The sequence below is a fragment of the Adiantum capillus-veneris genome, chromosome 27 (assembly GCF_014529385.1).
Source record: "Adiantum capillus-veneris isolate H3 chromosome 27, ASM1452938v2, whole genome shotgun sequence".
In the NCBI taxonomy this organism is placed as follows: domain Eukaryota; kingdom Viridiplantae; phylum Streptophyta; class Polypodiopsida; order Polypodiales; family Pteridaceae; genus Adiantum; species Adiantum capillus-veneris.
This window is the reverse complement of record NC_140957.1, coordinates 88,628,964-88,650,193: the sequence shown is the minus strand read 5'-3', so window position 1 is coordinate 88,650,193 and position 21,230 is coordinate 88,628,964. Positions and strand designations below refer to the sequence as shown.

General features: G+C 45.8%; 1 protein-coding gene across 2 annotated transcripts in view; it reads left to right on the top strand.

Moving 5' to 3' along the window:
* Positions 1–20,683, top strand: part of LOC147422359 (triacylglycerol lipase-like protein) — a 52,109-nt gene extending 31,426 nt beyond the window's left edge. For both annotated transcript variants that reach the window (XM_086503349.1, XM_086503348.1), the window contains 3 exons: positions 19,887–19,951; positions 20,028–20,134; positions 20,232–20,683. In XM_086503349.1, coding sequence (XP_086359475.1) covers positions 19,887–19,951; positions 20,028–20,134; positions 20,232–20,421 — 362 coding nt within the window. In that variant the 3' untranslated portion in view covers positions 20,422–20,683. The remainder of the gene's footprint in view (positions 1–19,886; positions 19,952–20,027; positions 20,135–20,231) is intronic.
* Positions 20,684–21,230: the final 547 nt, after the last annotated feature.

The window sequence follows — 21,230 nt, the reverse complement described above, 5'->3', positions numbered from 1 at the left end:
TCACAATAGACTTAGGCATTCCATGATGCTTAAAGATCTGTGCCAGAAAGACCCTAGCCATATGATCTGCTTTTATCGTTTTCTTGACTGGTATAAAGTGTGCTTGCTTGCTAAACCTGTCCACAATGGTCCAGATCGCGTCATTTCCAGTCTGAGTTCTAGGGAGGTCCATGATGAAGTCCATGGCAATACTTTCCCAAGGTTCATTAGGCACAGGCAAAGGTTGTAGCAACCCAGGCGTCTTATGCCGATCATACTTCACTTTTTGGCAAACCAAACATTCCCTGACATACTTATCAATGTCTGCTTTAAGGCTAGGCCAAAAGAAATATCTTTCCATTGCTAAGGTCGTAGGGAGATTACCCCGATGACCCGCATAAGGCGAAGCGTGTGCTTCATCCATGATCTTCTTTCTTAATGGTTCCGCCACACATATGGCATGATGGTGATAGAGATAACCGTCCCGAATGGAATAGGGAAACTCATTCTCTCCACGATGTAGCTTTCCCCAAACGGTGGAGAAGTCTGGATCATTCGGATACAAATCCGGTAGTGCTTCTAATTCTTGATGATACACCGAAGTGATAGCGTTCACCCTTGGCCGCCTAGACAATGCGTCCGCGACCACATTCTTACTCCCAGCCGTGTGAAGGATCTGGAAGTGAAACATAGACAAAAAGTTTGCCCATCTCATCTGCTTCTCAGATAGTTTCCTTTGCGTAAGAAAATACCGCAAACTCTGGTGATCAGTCTTGATCACAAAATCCGCTCCTAGAAGATAGTGCTTCCAGTTGGATAAGGCGTGAATCACAGCCGTGAGTTCCTTTTCGTAGATTGATGCATGCAACTCTGCATCCTTAAGCCGTCTGCTTTCGTAGGCCACTGCATGGCCTTCTTGGTTTAACACTGCTCCGATGCAATCGCCTGAAGCATCGCAGTGAACCTCAAATGGTTTTCTTAAGTCAGGCACTATCAAAATAGGTCCATGGCTTAGCAAGTACTTGAGCCGATCAAAAGCTCCTTGTTGTCTCGATCCCCATCTGAAAGGAATCTTCTTCTTTGTCAAGTCATAAAGTGGTCCTGCTACATAAGCAAATCCTCGAACAAACCTTCGATAATACGAACATAATCCCAGGAAACTACGTACATCATGTACCGTAGTGGGAATAGGCCAATCTTCTACCACTCGGATCTTGGCAGGATCCATACTCACTTTATTGTGGGAGACTATATGGCCGAGATAGTGTATCTCAGAGAGAAAGAACTCGCTCTTCTTTGCATTCACATGCAACTCATGCTTTCGCAATTCTTGAAACACTAAGTCCAAGTGCTTCCGATGTTCCTCTTCTGACTTAGAGAAGATGAGTATGTCGTCAAAGAATACTCCCGTAAAAGCTCGATATGGGCTGAAAATGCGGTCCATCATGCGATTGAACGTTGCAGGAGCATTTGTCAAGCCGAAAGGCATTACCAAAAATTCATATAGTCCAAAGGTTGTGCGGAAAGCAGTCTTGTGGACATCCTCAGGGGCGATCCGTATCTGGTGATACCCACTCTTTAAGTCTATGCGACTAAAGACACTTGCACCCTGCAACTTATCAAGTATATCATCAATCCGAGGGATCGGAAAGCGATTCTTGATTGTGATCTTGTTTAAAGACCGATAGTCTATGCACATTCGAAACGTGCCATCTTTCTTCTGCGCTAGTAGAACTGGAGAGCAGTAGGGTGAAGCACTTGGCCGTACTAACCCTTTCTCTAGAAGCTCGTTGACTTGCTTCAAAATTTCCTCTTGCTGAGCAAGACTTACCCGATAAGGGGGTTGATTGGGAGGCCAGCTACCCGGTATGAGATATATGCGGTGATCTTCCGGGCGTACCGGAGGGAGTTCATCAGGAAGTGTTTCCGTGAAACAATCCTTGTACTTTTCAATAAATTGAAGGCGCTTAATTTCCAGACTAGAGAGAGAGTCCCTACTAGTTTTATCCTTTGCAAAAATCAAGTAAGCAGAAACACACTTCTTCATTTCTTTCTTAATGGAGATATGGCTTACAATTGGGAACTGCCAATCTCCTGCATCAGCTTGAATCTTTATTTTCTTACCCCCATGATCAAAAGTGAGGGTCTTTTCCACATAATCGGGAATAGGTGTCATGTGAAAGTGCCATGGCATACCCAAGATGATATCACATCCCTCGATGGGTGCCATCAAAAATGATTCGCGGTCCTTGTACTCGCCAATCCGAAGATTGAGCTGTCCTTGCACGGGAGTTGCATTGGTTGTCAACCCCTCGAATGCCGATCCGGATGTAACCGGTGTGTCAAGCTGAGCCGGTGTGAGGCACAAACGTTCCGCAGTATCCAAGGAGATGAAGTTATCCGTGGATCGTGGATCATAAAGAATTAGTACTCGCTGGCTGTTCAAAGACCCCCAACCCTTCTGAAGTTGACGCTTCCCTTTCTCCATTTCTGTGTTTCCTTGAACATCTGGAATGGAGTTCGAGCTTGGTGGTGCGGGTTCCTTCCTTGCTTTCTCTTGCCTCGTAGAGGCTTGCTCTTGCCGTTGCTGCTTTAGCGGGCAGTCCGGTTTCATATGTCCTTTCTCGCCACAGTAGAAGCATCTTCCTTCCTCTCTGAAAGTTTGAAGTTGAGTAGGAGAAAGGTACTTAGTTTGCTTGCCAGTGCCCTCTGGCTTCTTAGAATGATCATCGTCTCTAGATGGAGGACGTTTTCTTCCTTGGCTCCCTTGGTCATCGTAGACCCCTCTTTGTCTTGCACGGTAAGTGCTATGCTCCATCTTTCTGGGTGTCCCAGTTGAGTGCAAATCCTCAACAATGATTGCTGACTCCATCATCCTCTGAAGAGTATCATGCGAATACACCTTCATACTCTTTCGAAGCTGCGGTTGGAGACCCGCTTCGAACTTTCGTTTCTTTTCCTCGTCGGCAATCTTCATGAAGGGAGTGACCTTCAGAAGAACCGACCAATACTTGTCCACATAAGTCGTGACTCTTTCATGTTCCTTCTGGGCAAGCGAGTCCCATTCCTTCCGTATGTCCTGCTCGAAGTCACGCGGAAGAAATTGTTCATAAAATTCAGATTTAAAGCTCTCCCAAGTTCTGGCCTGAGAACCTTCCAGAATCTTGGCTAACCACCAATTACTTGCCGTTTCCTTGAGGTGGATCCCCACATGGCGTAATTTGGATTTTTTTGTGAAGTGCCCATTGGTAAAGGCGACTTCAAACTGTTTGATGAAGGACAGTGCTTTGGAGATGTCTCTCCGTCCGTTGTAGGTTTCGAACTTGATGTCCTTGTCGCTTGATTTGAAGACTCTCATGCGATGTTGAGACTTACGACCTTGCTTCTTGAATCGAGGCTTATCTTTAGGTTGATGTATGGTAGTGGCGGTAGTAGCTGCTTCCTTCTTCTGACGAGATGATCGAGAAGTAGAAGTATAATCAGGAGAGTAAGATGGAGATGAGATAAAGATGTCCTTGCTCTCGTCTAGCAGAGAGAGCGCTTTTTCCTGGCCTTTCCTTGAAGTAGGTCGTTCATTCCGATCCGAAGATCCTTTGTGCACCTCGGCACGTGCTTCTTCTCTTGCCTCCTGTGGTCTCATGCCAACAGTGTTGTCTGGATGCTTGGCTGCATCAGTTCCATTCGTTTTCTTCATTCCGCCCAAAAGCTTTTGGACGTTTGGCAGCAGTAAAATTTGTTGCAACTCCGCAAGCTGAGCTTGCACTTGTTGAAGCTCCTCTTCAACGCTTCTCCCTTGGCTCGACGTGGTTCTTCCCGTTCTTCCCGGAATCGTCCTTCTTTGCAGAGAAAGAGAGGAGTCCGAGCTCTGATACCACTGGCACAAAACAGGAGCGTACACGAGCACTTGAAAATCTGAAAATTAAAATACTTTGCAAATGTGAGAGAAGGGAGAAGATCGACACAGTATTGGGGACCAGAAGATGGGCTGGCCCCCCCCCCGCCTTCTGTTGAGAGAAAATGCCAGAGTTGTCGCGTGGGTTCGTCTTGCTGAGAAGTTACCTGTTGAGCAAGGTGCTCCTGTTGCCTCTTCTGCCAAAAAGTGCTAACTCTGGTTTGCTTATATATTATCTTAGCAAAATTCCCTACCTAGTTCCCAACAAAAGTCACTTAATAAATAAGTGAAAAATGTCAAAAAAAGGGAAAATAGGTTTAATGCACTGGAAAATTCCCCCGGTCATGCACGGTCTGCGAATAGACTCACAAAAGTGCCATATCACTTCCTATTCTAGACTAACTTGACTGATTGAACCCTGGTCATGCTGTAGCTTGTTTACGGACACATAGGGTTGGATGTGTCACGTGACATCCCCTCCTTTTCAAAGTGAGGTACTCGTACCGGACTATATGGCGTTAAGGGAGATCGCCAATAGCATCCGGAATCTTAGAAAGGGCTCTTCGCTGGCCCACTGTGATGTGTGGAGCGTGCGGTACTCGAACTTCATAAAGGTCTGCAACGCTTGCTTCTTTGGGCCGCGCCGAAAGCGACACAAAGTCTTCTGAGTCTCCTTCAATGCTTCCACTTCTTCTATGGACGTAGGTCCACCTTCAAGAATCTTCGAGGATGAAAATTCTTGAAACCACTTCCAACACAAAAAATTGAACATACCTATTCCATGTAAAGTGACTGGAAAAAATCTCGTCTTCTCTAAAGACTGTGCATGCAATGTAGATGAACAAATAGATGGAGTGCCAAACCGTTCACCACACATACGCAAACAATGAGATCGAATCTTGTCTTGCTGATCTAAATCAATCAATTGTGGCAATTCACAACGGAAATGCCCATGCTTGGTACTCATACTTTCTTGTGCTCTTTTTACGATTGTGTTGTTCCAAGGAAGAGACATGGAATGTGACTTCCTTGAATGCATACTTTTCAGCTTTTCATGAATAATCCGCATACATCCGTGCTCATTCATGAGTGAAACGTGCTCAATGTACAATATGTCATGCCTAGGAAAAGGGATCACATAAAGACGTTGACTAAAATACAGGAAACGATCACGTATGAAACACTCGAACAATGCGTGCTGACTAATCATGCGAACACATAGTACTTCTTGTGGGGGTTCTTTGGACCGTGACTCAAGAGCCAAGATCGGTTCTTCGAGACCTATCGAATCTTCCTGTGGGGTTTCTTTGGACCTTGACTTGAAAGCCAAGATCGGTTCCTCGTGATTGATCGAATCTGCAACGAGGTTAGCTTCGCTAGAAAAAGCATCAACTAAACCATCATCCTAGTGAACAATCACATCATCTTCATGCAAATCATCATGCTTGTGAGAAATCACATCTTGATCATGCAAATCATCATGCTTGTCATTGTCATTCAAATCATCATGCTCATCATTATCATTCAATTCATCATGCTTATCATCATGCAAATCCTTTGTGTCATGCGTTAGAGAAGAAGAGACGGAGAGAGTCTTCTTTTCCTGAATCTCTTGCATCTGTGCCTGTTCTTGAGAAAAGAGTCGCAACATCTCCTTCATGTGTCGGCCGTTCATTGCTTTTCTTGCTTTGTTTTCGCGATCCATTTCTGCTTTTCGTTCTTTGTTCTCGCTATCAAATTTGGCTTCTCTTTCTTCGCGCTCACGCGCTATGCCTGCCATTCTCCCTTCGTATTTACGCTCAATTTCTGCTTTTCCTTCTTCGTAGTCACGATCTATGGCTGCCCTTCTTTCTTCGTGTTCTAACTTCCTGTCCATAAACAAATGCGGCAACTCCTCCATAAGAGTTAGTGCAATCCTTGTCGTAGTAGATGGGGAAGAGTGGGTCAGAGAAACCTTCTGGTGGAGAAAATTCTTCTTTGCCTCTCTCATGCTCATCACCTCCAAACGAAGTATCCATTCCGCTTCAAGTGATGACTATCCGTTGAAGTCGTGGGTTCTTGTGGATTCTTGTGGTCTTGGGTTCTTGGGGGTCTTGGTTCTTGGGGTTCTCGAGGGTCTTGAGGGTCTTGAGGTTCTTGAGGGTCTTGAGGTTCTTGAGGTCTTGCGGTTCTTCTTTCGCTTGCAATCTGTGTTAGAGAAGCATCTTCTGTTCACCCGAGTTCTGCTCTTTCCCGCGGGCGCACCCCTTGGCTGCCTTGCGCTCACACCAAGGTTGCTTTTTCCCACCCCACGTCCATTGGCCGGCCGCTAAGTGCACGGTCCGCTCTCAATGAGTGAAAAGAGGCACAAGGGGCGGTTGGACAAGCCCTTCTTTCTTGGGTTTCCTATCACTCTTCAAAAACACGATTAGGAATCGACACGCCCAAGAGGACTTGGGTTACGTGCGACCACAACAAGCAAAAAAAAAATCTGTGGTTCTTGTGGGTCTTTCCTTGAGTGATACAAAACACTGCCAAAGCTCTGATACCAATGTAAGGTGCAGCGGAATGAATGTTTGAACTTTGCTCAAGATGAGTGCTCCGAACTGTGCTCAAGGGTGTCTTTTACTTACAGAAGAGAGAGCCTTCCGTTCCTTTAGTGAGAGAGTGCAATGGACACAAACAAAGTGAAAGGACACTGTGAATGGAAGTGCATGAGACTGAGAGATAGAGAAGAGAATACGACACTAGAGACGTTGTAAAACCCTCCTCCAAGGGCCCCACTCTCTATGGCAAGAGCGGTCTACTTATGATTGCACAAATCTCTACAATGCTTGGACTTGCGGACGAGACGGGCTGAAATCTGAAAACGCTAAGGCTGAAATCTGCAAATCTTTATTTGCTGAATTCTGACTCTATGTCAGAGACGATGTCGATGGCGACGATGCGACGACGACGCGCTGAAAACGCAGATGCTGAAATTTGCGTTTTCCGGGCTGAAACTATAAACTTCGCTGGATCTGACCGTGTGGCGAGGATCTATTGCGGAAAGGTGAGATCTGCGAGGTTCGGGGGTGGTTCTGCTGTATCTAAGGGCCAAAAACTGAAATCGCTGGTCCTATGACTGATTCTGTCGCGATGATCTGCAAAAACGCTGAGGTTGTTCTGCAAACCAAAAACGCTAGGGTTGAAAACTGACCTTGCAGGAAAATCTGCTAACTCTCGGAAATCTGCTGTGTTGTGGGAATCTGTTATCGCTAGGGCTGATCTGCTGTCTACTGTCACCGGGAATTTGCAAGTGCAAAAACGCTAGGCCTTCTATTGAGAGAAAACGCCAGAGTTGTCGCGAGGGTTGGTCTTGCTGAGAAGTTGCCTGTTGAGCAAGGTGCTCCTACTGCCTCTTCTACCAAAAAGTGCTAACTCTGGTTTGCTTATATATTATCTTAGCAAAATTGCCCTACCTAGTTCCCGACAAAAGTCAATAAAAAAGTGAAAAACGTCAAAAATAGGGAAAATAGGTTTAAAGCACTGGAAAATTCCCCTGATGGATTCTGATGGGAATGCTGACGATCATGCTGTGTGCAACCGGAGGATATGCATCTAATCTTCTAAGTGACTGGTCATGCACGGTCTGCGAACAGACTCACAAAAGTGCCAGCTCACTTCCTATTCTAGACTGACTTGACTGACTGAACCCTGGTCATGCTGTAGCTTGTTTACGGACACATAGGATTGGATGTGTCACGTGACAGCGAGAGCAATCGCTACCGCCTTGTTGAGATCGATTGGATCAAGTACCTCGAGATCAAACTTGATATACTCGTCCAATCCATAAAGGAATGCTTCTTTGCGCTCAGCATCTGATTTGCGTAGTTGAGTGTCGAGCTGCAAAACACGATTAGAGAAAGACATAACTGGCATACCATTTTGCTTGAGACCGCACCAATCGTCCTTCAATCGTGCGAGGTACTAGGGTGGTATAAACCGCGCCTTGAGCTTGTCTTGGAAGTCGGCCCAATTGAAAGAAAGGGGCACGCCGTCCTCGGCTTCCTCTAGGTGCGCGGTCAATCGTGCCTCTTGCCATGCGTGGTACTAATTAATGGCATCACCGGAAAGGTACATAGTTGTCGTTAAAACCTTGCTATTCCTTGTCTTCTGAGTTGTCGCAATATAAGCATTAAATTGATGCAACCAAGAATGAATAATAGTAGCATCCGTCTTACCATCATACTTACTGAACGTCAACTTCTCGTTGACGGGGTTGTTGGAGTCCAAATCTCCTTGATGAACCACCAACATCTTTGGCTGGCTCGGATTTGGAGGTGAGAGCGTGTCGGACCAACTCTTGCATGCATAGGTCTCTTTGCACCTGACGCTCTGCCTCCAAGGCTGCTCGCCTGTCTTCGGCTGCCAAGCGCACTTGATCACGCTAACGCTCAATAGCTGCCTTTCTTTCTGCTTTTATTTCTTTTCGTTTATCGTGCTCGCGTTCCAAGGCAACGCGAGTCGCTTCTTGTCATGCCATCATGTCCATCATCAACTTGATTTAGTGCAATCCTTGGCGTAGATGGGGAAGGGGGAGGGTCTGAAAAATCTCCTGGTGGGGAAAACTCTTCTTCGCCACTCCCATGCTCATCACCTTTATGCGAAGTATCCATTCCGCTTCAGGTGATGACTATACACTTGAAGTCTTGGGTTCTTAAGTTCACGAGGAACTTGGGTTCTTGTGGGTCTTGGTTCTTGAGGTTCTTGAGGGTCTTGAGTCTTGAGGTTCTGGGGGGTCTTGAGGTTCTTCTATAGCTTAAGGTTCTTCTTTAGCTTACACCAGTTTTACACCAAACGCGTTTCGCTTGAATTAGCTCATCAGTGGTGCAAAACTTAGGTGGAAGGGGGGGAGTATTAATAGGGGGGGCATGGTTCAAAAATCTGTACAAAGCTCTGTAATCAAAATAGGATGGTGCCAATTGAAGGAGAGTTACTCCCTAATTCCTTTAGTAGGTACTCAATAAAGAGGGGGATTTTGTAAGGGATGTACAGAGAAGGGAGGCTAATAAAGAGTGTACAAAAAAAAAAAAAGTAATCAAGGGTTATGGGGTGTAAAGGAGTTTTAGAAGGAGGAGGCTAGATGAGGTGGCAAGGATCATGGATTTTTAAGAAGAGGAAAATATGGGGTGTAAGTTTCAAAAGAGAACGACCATCGGGGGGGGGGGAAGGAAATTATGTGGGATTGGGTTTTTCTAAGAGGAGAGATCCGAGATTTGGTGCATTGAGCCAACATACGATAGGTTTGGGGAGGTGTGCCAGGTCGGGATTAGCTTTGAGAAGAATAGAGAGAGGTTTGTTTATGGAGAGGGAGGGGTTAAGAGCGCGGGTGAGGGGTGAGAAAGGAATTTTTACAATGGTGGGTGGTGGTTTGGTTTTGTGGTTTTTTTGTAGGAGGGAGGGTCTGGAGTGGTAAGAGATAAACCGAAAGCAGGCTTCCAAGAGAGAGGGAGGGTAACCTTTAGCCCTAAGCTTGGAAAAGAAGAGGTTTCGGATAACGATAAAACCCTCCAGAGAGCTCTCTCGAATGATGTACCTTTTGATTTCTTGGAGAATGAAGGAAATCTTTTGGTGTGTTGGATGCCAGGATTGCCAAGGGATATAATTGTAGGAGTTCATACTTTTTTGATGACACTTGGAATCGAGAATCCCATGGGTGGCAAAGGAGGTTCCTTTGAAGAAGTGGATATCTAAAATAACTGCCTCTTGCATGGAGATGAGGGAAGAGATCTTTATATGTTGTTGGAGAGGGTGTCCATAGTTTTGCAGCATTTTACCCAAACTAGAAGCAGAGCCATCCCAAACACCAAAAGCATCATCCACGAATCTTCTAAAGAAGAGAAGGGAGGGAGAGGCAAGGAGGTTCATGCCTTCTTCTAGGGAGCAAAGAAAGAGGCATGCATAGACTACGGCAAAGTTCGAGCCCATTGCCGTTCCTTTGATTTGGTGCCAACACTTTCCTTTAAAGGAAAGATAGTGATGTTTGAAAATAAGGGAGGCTAGGGATAGGATAAAGCGGGTTTTGGGAAGGGGAAAAAAGTACTAGATGGTGTTTTTGAGAGCAAAAAGACCCTCTTGAATTGGAATGCTTGGATACAAGGATTCTACGTCAAAAGTGAAAAGAAAAAATGTGGGGAGGAAAAGAAATGGTGGCTAAGTCCAAGATAAGGGAGTGGAGTCTTGGAGGTGTTGGGTTTTTGATAAGAGGATGGGGTAGAGTTGAGCATGGAGCCATTTGGAAGCGTTTTCCAAGATATACCCTTTATAAGAACAGATAGGGCGACCAACAAGGGTGGGTTTGTGGATTTTGGGTAGAAGAAAGAAAGGGCACGGGTTAGGTAAGGGTTTGCCAAGAGAGGAGGAGAGGATAAACATTCGTTCGTTGTATGGGAGAAGGGGGTAGCTAGATACAATGGAAGCGAGGAGGGAAGAGACAAAAGGTAAGGGGGGAGAAGAAATAAGGGAGTAGGTGAGAGGATCTGAAAGTTGGCGAAGAGCCTCATTATCATACCAAGCAATTGAGAGGATTACCGGCGCAAGATTCTTATCAGCCGGTTTGATTGTGATGCTGACGTCATTTTTTAAGGAGGATATAGCTTCAAACAAAAAGGGGTTGAAGTGGAAGGTAGGGGTAAGAGAGAGAAGGGTTTTAAGAAAAGAAAAAACGTGTTTGAAGGTAAGGTTAAGAGATAAAGAAGGAGAGGGGGGATTCCAAGAAGGATTGGGGATAGATAAAGAGAGAGGAGGGGAGGGAGAGTTGTTTTTAAAGAAGAGTTTTAGTTGAAGTGATCTATTAAGGTTAGAGTAGGCTTCTAGGATTAGTTTTGGTGGGTGGAGGGGAGGGGGGAATGTAGTTGAGACCAAGCCCAAGAAGTTTTCTTTCGGAAGAGGAGAGGGAGCGTTGGGAGAGATTGTGTGAGGAGAGGTTGGTGACTTTGTGTTCAAGAGAAAAGGTAGAGAGTTTTTTCAAGACTAGAATTTTGAAGAGGTAAGGGTTTGTGAGAGGAAGCCAATACTTGGAACGCTTTTTACCAAAAGGGGAGGGAAGGGTGAGGAGAGGGAAAGTACAAGGAGGAGGGGTCCAAAGATGGGGAAAGAGAGGAGGTTTAGAGAAGAGCAAGTGGACCCAAGTTGTAGGGTGCTCTTTCCCTAATTCGACCTCCTCCACTGCAATTTTTTTGAGCTCTTGGGAAGGCTAAACTTAGGGTGAATTGGTTTGCTTTGAGGTGCGTGGGAGGAGTTAGAGGAAGGAGATACAAGAGGATAGTTGGGTGTTTGGAGAAGGGAGGGTAAACGGGAAGGGTTAATAGAGGAGGGGGGAAGGGAGGGAGATAGGTTTTTTTTGGAGGGGGAGAGTGGAGTGGTGAAAGAAGGGTGTTTTGGAGAGGGGGAGGGATGAGAGGAAAAAGAGGGAGAGCTACTAGAGGGGGAGTTTGTGCGAGGGTAGGATAAAGAGGGAGAGCTACTAGAGGGGGAGTTTGTGCGAGGGTAGGATAAAGAGGGAGAGTTTTTAGGCTTTTTGAAAGGTTGATGAGAATAACCTTCATGGGGGAATTTGGACAAGGGAGGGGAATTATGGAAGCCATGGTTAGAGTTCTTAAAAGGAGGAGAGAGTTTTTTGTGGGAAAAGGGATGTGGAGTCTTGTTAACATGCTTCTTTGGATGGGTTTTTTTGATGGTGAGAGAAGATTGTTAATTTGGGTAGTGACTTCATGGTACACCAATTCTCCCACGGTCTTTTCCTTAGGTAGGGATTCTATCTCCTCTAGGAGAGAGACTTGGGACCTCTTTCTAACATTGTGAGCCGCTATGTTGAAGGAAGAGGCTAAATGGGTTTGAAGGATCTCATTTTGTAAGAGAGCATCAAACTCATTAAGGGAAGTTTGCTTCCATAAGAGTAATTAGCTAGCCCAAGCCGAAGGTTGTACTCTAGGAAAGGAAATGGGAGCAAGCTTTTTAGTAAGTTCTAAAAGCCTCTCTTCCACAATGTCGTGGTAGTCATCAAAGCTTTTTTGGAGGTTCTTTACAAGTAAAGCTTGTGCTTGGATGTACACTTTGGTGCAATCGAGTTGGAATTGGATATTGAGGGTTTCTAGCTTAGCGCTTAAGAGCGCTTGTGCATGTGAGTCTTCCAAGGTAAGACGTGGAGGTTTCATGCAGAGACTATGCGGAGCTTGTTGGTTGGCAAGAAGGTTTTGTAGGTGGAAGAGGTGAGGTTTTGCCTTATTGAGCTTTAGGTTAAGGGCTTTGAACTCTTCCAAAGAGAGGGATACAATTTTATGGAATTCCAAAGGTTTGTTAATGGCGGCTAAAGTGGGAAGAGACATAGTGGAAGATGAAGGGGTTAAATTTGAGGCGCTCGCGGAGAGAGAGAGCCGAAGGAGAAGGGGAAAGTAAGGGAGGGATTGGCTAGGATGCCACTTTGGAGGGAAATGGGGAGGATGCCGCCAAAATTAGAGCATGAGGATTTTGCCATGTCATTTTGAGGTGAAGTGGTGGGGAAGCCCTTGAGGGTAGAGGGGATGGAGAGTTGGTCTAAATCCTCCATAGGTAGGTTTGCGTTAAGCCCCAAAATTTCTTCGGGGCTAAACAAAGTTTTTTTTGAGGGTGTAAAGGGAACAGTAGAGGCTTGTAAAGGCGTGTTTAAAGTTGACGAAGTGGGTTGATGAGGCTAGCCGCCGATACAAAACCGGGAAAGGTACAAGCACCGCCGGGAGAGGTATTAAGGGTTTGGGTATCCATAGGGGTAGGGAAGGAGAAAGAGGTTTGGTTGTTGGGGGAAAATGCGGGCGAGGTATCGGGTGCTCCCACTATCCCCATGGTGGTGGGAATAGGGGTTACATTAGTGGGAGAGGGTGGGGGATGGGGAGAGTTTCCATCCGGTTTAAATAGAGGCTCCGAGTGGGAACCGCACTTATGCCGAGTGTGGGTCCGCCGTGTGAATACCGCTTATGCCGAGTAGTTACACGCGTCGAAGGGGAGCGGTGCAAGAACTCCGTAGATCAACAGGTTGTGGCTGCGTCGTGTGAGATGACAGCGGCCGGTTGTAGCTACGCCTTGCGCGATGACAGCCGTCGATTACTGCAACAGTCGATTGTAGCTACGCCTTGCGCGATGACAACCGTCTGTAGCTACGCCTTGCGCGATGATAGCGGTCGCTTACTGCAACAGTTGGCCATTACGGCAGGCTGCCGTCTGTGCGAGAAGAGCCACGACAGCTACCACTCCAGTCGGCAGCTACTACAGGAAAATAACGGCAGCAGTCGTGTCGTTTGAGGGTCTGCGTAGTTTCCACGGAGCAACCGGTGACCCGCAGAAGGATCCTCGCTGTTGTAGTACACTAGAGTTCTTCTGAAGCTAAAGTGAGCGCACGGCTTATGAGGGCCCGCAGCTCGAGGGTCTGTAGAAGCGTTAAGGAATAGGCCTGCTCTGGACTGTAAGGGCCTAATGCTGTGAAGTCGAGGCGGTGTTGGAGAAGATGCAGTGTCGGAGAAGATGCAGCCGAAGACGATGTAGCCTCCAAAGTTGCGATGCCGAGGTGGTGCAGAAGAGGAGGCAGTGTCGGAGAAGATGCAGCCGAAGATGCTGTGGCGTCCAGTGTTGCGATGCCGAGGCGGAGCAAAAGAGGATACAATGGTAGTGTTGTGATGCCGAAGTGGTGCCGGAGAGGATGCAACCCCCGATTGCAAGGCTGGGCACCACTGTATATTGTGTGCTTTCCTGCTCCCTGCGTCGAGGCTGAATCCAAAGATGGCTGTAGGAGAAGAGCGAGCAGAGACAAGTGTGCGTTGAGCGAGCAGTAGACGAGTGCTACAAAAGATGAGTGTGAGCAGTAGATGAGTGCGTGCAAAAGATGAGTGTGATCTTGCAGGAAAGGAAAGCCCGAAATAGAGGCCGGTGTGACAGGTGACAAAAGCAAGTGCGTTTAGGCTATGGAGAAAGCGAGGGAAATGACGAAGGTCTAGCAGTAATGGTGAGCGGAGTTGGGCTGAGAGGAGCGGCGAACCAGGTAGGTAGGATGGCGCTCAAGCGGGTGCACAGAGAAGCTATGGTGTGATGCTTGCAAAGGAGCTCTCGCAGCATGTGGCTATGGAAGCTAAGGCGAGCCGAGCGAAGAGGTTTATCGAGCGCAGGAGGAAGGTATTCGAGGCAAGATAATATTTGAACGTTCGGCAAGCAAGGGAGAGTAAAACCGTAGTCAGAGCCGTCCAAAGTAAAGGAGTTTAAGGAAAGGTTTAATTGAAGTACTAAGGCTAAAGTGCGTTCCCACAAGAAAAAGGCGGGGGGAGGGGGGGGGGGAACAAGTGCTACGCTGATCATCATAGAGAGATTCAAGAAGAAAATCCTCTATAGCAAAACTTATCAAGAAAAAAAAGAGAAAATCATAGCGAGCGAATCTTGCAAAGATAGAGATAAGAAAAACGGAGGGGGGGGAAAGGCAAGAATAAAAAAGCACCAGTTTTACACCAAACGCGTTTCGCTTGAATTAGCTCATCAGTGGTGCAAAACTTAGGTGGAAGGGGGGGAGTATAAATAGGGGGGGCATGGTTCAAAAATCTGTACAAAGCCCTGTAATCAAAATAGGATGGTGCCAATTGAAGGAGAGTTGCTCCCTAATTCCTTTAGCAGGTACTCAATAAAGAGGGGGAGCTTGTAAGGGATGTACAAAAAAGGGAGGCTAATAAAGAGTGTACCAAAAAAAAAAAGTAATGGAGGGTTATGGGGTGTAAAGGAGTTTTAGAAGGAGGAGGCTAGATGAGGTGGCAAGGATCATGGATTTTTAAGAGGAGGAAAATATGGGGTGTAAGGTTCAAAAGAGAACGACCATCGGGGGGGGGGGGGGGGGGCGAAGGAAATTATGTGGGATTGGGCTTTTCTGAGAGGAAAGAGCCAAGATTTGGTGCATTGAGTCAACATACGATAGGTTTGGGGAGGTGTGCCGGCTCGGGATTAGCTTTGAGAAGAATAGAGAGAGGTTTGTTTATGGAGAGGGAGGGGTTAAGAGCGCGGGTGAGGGGTGAGAAAGGAATTTTTACAATGGTGGGTGGTGGTTTGGTTTTGTGGTTTTTTTGTAGGAGGGAGGGTCTGGAGTGGTAAGAGATAAACCGAAAGCAGGCTTCCAAGAGAGAGGGAGGGTAACCTTTAGCCCTAAGCTTGGAAAAGAAGAGGTTTCGGATAACGATAAAACCCTCCAGAGAGCTCTCTCGAATGATGTACCTTTTGATTTCTTGGAGAATGAAGGAAATCTTTTGGTGTCTTGGATGCCAGGACTGCCAAGGGATATAATTGTAGGAGTTCATACTCTTTTGATGACACTTGGAATCGAGAATCCCATGGGTGGCAAAGGAGGTTCCTTTGAAGAAGTGGATATCTAAAATAACTGCCTCTTGCATGGAGATGAGGGAAGAGATCTTTATATGTTGTTGGAGAGGGTGTCCATAGTTTTGCAACATTTTACCCAAACTAGAAGCAGAGCCATCCCAAACACCAAAAGCATCATCCACGAATCTTCTAAAGAAGAGAAGGGAGGGAGAGGCAAGGAGGTTCATGCCTTCTTCTAGGGAGCAAAGAAAGAGGCATGCATAGACTATGGCAAAGTTCGAGCCCATTGTTGTTCCTTTGATTTGGTGCCAACACTTTCCTTTAAAGGAAAGATAGTGATGTTTCCCTCTCTCATGCTCATCACCTCCAAGCGAAGTATCCATTCCTCTTCAAGTGATGACCATCCGCTGAAGTCGTGGGTTCTTGTGGATTCCTGTGGTCTTGGGTTCTTGGGAGTCTTGGTTCTTGGGGTTCTTGAGGGTCTTGCGGTTCTTCTTTCGCTTGCAATCTGTGTTAGAGAAGGATCTTCTGTTCACCCGAGTTTTGCTCTTTCCTGCGGGCGCACCCCTTGGCGGCCTTGCGCTCACACCAAGGTTGCTTTTTCCCACCCCACGTCGATTGGCCGGCTGCTAAGTGCATGGTCCCCTCTCAATGAGTGAAAAGAGGCACAAGGGAAGGCTGGACAAGCCCTTCTTTCTTGGGTTTCCTGTCACTCTTCAAAAACACGATTAGGAATCGACACGCCCAAGAGGACTTGGGTTACGTGCGACCACAACAAGCAAAAAAAAAATATGTGGTTCTTGTGGGTCTTTCCTTGAGTGATACAAAACACTGCCAAAGCTCTGATACCAATGTAAGGTGCAACGGAATGAATGTTTGAACTTTGCTCAAGATGAGTGCTCCGAACTGTGCTCAAGGGTGTCTTTTACTTACAGAAGAGAGAGCCTTCCGTTCCTTTAGTGAGAGAGTGCAATGGACACAAACAAAGTGAAAGGACACTGTGAATGGAAGTGCATGAGACTGAGAGATAGAGAAGAGAATACGACATTAGAGACGTTGTAAAGCCCTCCTCCAAGGGCCCCACTCTCTATGGCAAGAGCGGTCTACTTATGATTGCACAAATCTCTACAATGCTTGGACTTGCCGACGAGACGGGCTGAAATCTGAAAACCCTAAGGCTGAAATCTGCAAATCTTTATTTGCTGAATTCTGACTCTATGTCGGAGACGATGTCGATGGAGACGATGCGACGACGATGCGCTGAAAACGCAGATGCTGAAATTTGCGTTTTCCGTGCTGAAACTATAAACTTCGCTGGATTTGACCGTGCGGCGAGGATCTATTGTGGAAAGGTGAGATCTGCGAGGTTTGGGGGTGGTTATGCTGTGTCTGAGGGCCAAAAACTGAAAACGCTGGTCCTATGACTGATTCTGTCGCGATGATCTGCAAAAACGCTGAGGTTGTTCTGCAAACCAAAAACGCTAGGGTTGAAAACTGACCTTGCGGGAAAATTTGCTAACTCTAGGAAATCTGCTTTGTTGTGGGAATCTGTTAACGCTAGGGCTGATCTGCTGTCTGCTGTCACCGAGAATCTGCAAGTGCAAAAATGCTAGGACTTCTATTGAGAGAAAACGCCAGAGTTGTCGCGGGGGTTGGTCTTGTTGAGAAGTTGCCTGTTGAGCAAGGTGCTCCTACTGCCCCTTCTGCCAAAAAGTTCTAACTCTGGGTTGCTTATATATTATCTTAGCAAAATTGCCCTACCTAGTTCCCGACAAAAGTCAATAAAAAGTGAAAAACGTCAAAAATAGGGAAAATAGGTTTAATGCACTAGAAAATTCCCCTGATGGATTCTGATGGGAATGCTGACGATCATGCTGTGTGCAACCGGAGGATATGCATCTAATCTTCTAAGTGACTGATCATGCACGGTCTGCGAACAGACTCACAAAAGTGCCAGATCACTTCCTATTCTAGACTCACTTGATTGACTGAACCCTGGTCATGCTGTAGCTTGTTTACGGACACATAGGGTTGGATGTGTCACGTGACAGCGAGAGCAATCGCTACCGCCTTGTTGAGATCGATTGGATCAAGTACCTCGACATCAAACTTGATATACTCGTCCAATCCGTAAAGGAATGCTTCTTTGCGCTCAGCATCTGATTTGCGTAGTTGAGTGTCGAGCTGCAAAACACGATTAGAGAAAGACATAACTGGCATACCATTTTGCTTGAGACCGCACCAATCGTCCTTCAATCGTGCGAGGTACTAGGGTGGTATAAACCGCGCCTTGAGCTTGTCTTGGAAGTCGGCCCAATTGAAAGAAAGGGGCACGCCGTCCTCGGCTTCCTCTAGGTGCGCGGTCAATCGTGCCTCTTGCCATGCGTGGTACTAATTAATGGCATCACCGGAAAGGTACATAACTGTCGTTAAAACCTTGCTATTCCTTGTCTTCTGAGTTGTCGCAATATAAGCATTAAATTGATGCAACCAAGAATGAATAATAGTAGCATCCGTCTTACCATCATACTTACTGAATGTCAACTTCTCGCTGACGGGGTTGTTGGAGTCTAAATCTTTGCTTGCACCACTTGATGAACCACCAACATCTTTGGCTGGCTCGGATTTGGAGGTGAGAGCGTGTCGGACCAACTCTTGCATGCATAGGTCTCTTTGCACCTGACGCTCTGCCTCCAAGGCTGCTCGCCTGTCTTCGGCTGCCAAGCGCACTTGCTCACGCTAACGCTCAATAGCTGCCTTTCTTTCTGCTTTTATTTCTTTTCGTTTATCGTGCTCGCGTTCCAAGGCAACGCGAGTCGCTTCTTGTCATGCCATCATGTCCATCATCAACTTGATTTAGTGCAATCCTTGGCGTAGATGGGGAAGGGGGAGGGTCTGAAAAATCTCCTGGTGGGGAAAACTCTTCTTCGCCACTCCCATGCTCATCACCTTCATGCGAAGTATCCATTCCGCTTCAGGTGATGACTATACACTTGAAGTCTTGGGTTCTTAAGTTCACGAGGAACTTGGGTTCTTGTGGGTCTTGGTTCTTGAGGTTCTTGAGGGTCTTGAGTCTTGAGGTTCTGGAGGGTCTTGAGGTTCTTCTTTAGCTTGCAATCTGTGTTAGAGAAGGATCTTCTCTTCACCCGAGTTCTTCTCTTTTCCGCAGGCGCACCCCTTGGCGGCCTTGCGCTCACACCAAGGTTGCTTTTTCCTACCTCACGTCGATTGGCCGGCCGCTAAGTGCACGGTCCGCTCTCAATGAGTGAAAAGAGGCACAAGGGGAGGCTGGTCAAGCCCTTCTTTCTTGGGTTTCTTGTCACTCTTCAAAAACATGATTAGGAATCGACATGCCCAAGAGCTCTTGGGTTATGTGTGACCGCAACAAGCAAAAAAAATTCTTGTGTTTCTTTCCTTGAGTGATACAGAACACTGCCAAAGCTCTGATACCAATGTAAGGTGGAGCAGAAGTGAATGTTGAACTTTGCTCAAGATGAGTGCTCGGAATTGTGCTCAAGGTTCCTTTTACTTACGAAAGGGAGAGCCTTCCGTTCCTTTAGTGAGAGAGTGCAATGGACACAAACAAAGTGGTGAACACTGTGAATGAAGGTGCTGAGGCTGAGAGATAGAGAGAGAAGAGAATACGACACCAGAAGAGTTGTCAAACCCTCCTCCAAGGGCCCTTCTCTGGTTGGCGAGAGAAGTTTATGCTATTGATTGCAGAAATCTGATACAAGGTGCTGATGCTGTGAGCCTAAGTGCTTCTATGTTGAAGTCGACGATGCGGACGACTATGACGATGCTAAGGCTGAAAACTGAATGCTGTGAGTCGGTCCCTGTCGCACCAAGTTGGGGCTGATCTATGTACTCGATGTCTTGATGAAAAACCCTACTTTTAGGGTGAGAAAACGCTGCTACAGCCATGCAAAAACGCTGATCTAAACTGTTGAATTTGCTGCTGATCTTGGCTGAAACTGTTGGACCAATGGGGGCTGAAAAACGCTGGGCTAATGGCTGCAAAACGTTGTCCAAGAGGCTGAAAAATGTTGTTGATGCAGGCTGAAAATTGATGTCTAATGAGGCTGAAAAGCTGGGTTCCAATGCTGAAAACGCTGGGGTTTCTAATGCTGAAAAGGTTGGGGGCTCTGTGGAGGGATCTTGCTTGAGAAGCTCTCCAGAGGGCTTGCTGCACTAGGTGCTTGTGCTCTCCTTCCTCCTCCTACCAGATTCCACTAGCGCTAGGTTTTCTTTTATCTTTACTTTACTAAATTAAATTGCCCTACCCAGTTCAAAAGTCACTTAAAAATAATAAGTGAAAAATGGCTAAAATAGGGAAAATAGGTTCTGTGCACTGGAAAATGCTCCTGATGGATTTTGATGGTAATGCTGATGATCATGCTGTGTGCAACCAGAGGATATGCATCTACTCTTAAGTGCTTGGTCATGCACGGTCTGCGAACAGATTCACAAAAGTGCCAGAACACTTCCTAAGCTAGGCTAACTGAACCCTTGTCTTGAAGTAGCTTGTCCACGTACACATAGGGTTAGATATGCATGTGACAACGTAATTCGTTATCTACCATCTTTTATTCATACAGGTGTCGATCTTGATCAAATGTGTTGTGAAAGCTTCTTATAATTCATAGATTAAAGAGACATCATAAGTGTGCAGGATACACCGCTCGCCAGCTGCATCAGAAAAGAGTGGAAGCTCGTTTAGATACTATCGAACATGTGGTATGTTAAAACATTGGAGGACATATTCTGGCCTGATATCAATATGTCCAGGTTGTGATTGCTCCTGTGTATTCAGATGACAAATGTACATAATCTGGAAGAAAAGCAAGTCAAGGCACTGACAAGTACTGGTGTTACATTCATGTCGTGTGCTGCTACTGCAGGGACGACATTTGTATTAGGGTAATTGAAGGATTGGAATTGTAGCTTTGTGATTAAATACATTAACATATACTGGTCTGTTGATATACTTTCTTTCTTGCTTGTAATGATGCTCCAGTTATGGACTAGGCTGGCGTGGCGGTAGATGGTACATGATCAAGAAGATTCAAAAACAGCAGCAGAAGCTTCTGGCGCCACCAAAGGTCTCAAGATTGTCGAGGTTAAGGGCGAGTTTTCGGTTAAAGAGCAGAGGCGTTACTAAGAGTATGGAACCCAAAGAAGCTACTTCAAGTAAGGAAACTATTTGAACCTAGAGTTTGAAAGTGTTACGCTCGTTATTGTCTAGTGTCTGACTACCCATTATCTGTGGTCAAATATCATGAAATGGTGTTGTTTTACCTCTGTGAGTGTAAAGTGAGTTATTCTTGACCATTAAAAGAATCCACCATTCTCAGGGAAGAAATCCCTTTCTGATGGTCATATCTTGTACAGAAAAATTATGTATTTTTTGCCTTGAACCTTTTTCTGTAAAACGCTGGTGAAGGCTCTTATAATATTTTTTGCAAATCATTTCTAGACATCCAAAAGGTAGGGTTGATGGCAAGACCATGGTTATGTTGACTACTATTCAACGACAGCGCTTTGTCAAGGATTCTTGGGCCACCACCTGATTGTGCCCCATGTTCCAAGTACTTCCTCTGGCAATCTTTGAATCAAAACATGTGGGTTCCATTTGGTGAGTTGTTTAATAGAATTGGAAGACTTGCACACTAGAGTGACATTAGTTCTGTAATTAGACATTAAAGTGTCCTATTTTTTGGCCATCTTGTCGCAATTATTTGGAAAAAACTAGAAATCAGATTTATAAGTTATCTTTATACTTTGGGTCAATGATGACGTGAAAATTATGGACAAATTTTGTCCATTTAAAATTCCATATTATTTTAGTGGTGAGTTTTAATTAAAAAAATGTGTGAAAATTTAGTGGTGTTTTGTCATAATTCTTATAAAATGCTGGTTTTCTTAGCAAAATAATGTTTTGCATTGTTTTAATGTTTTATGGGTAGAAACATAAGCTTAAAATAACGTGAAGGTTGAAAAAGTGGAAATTTTGGCC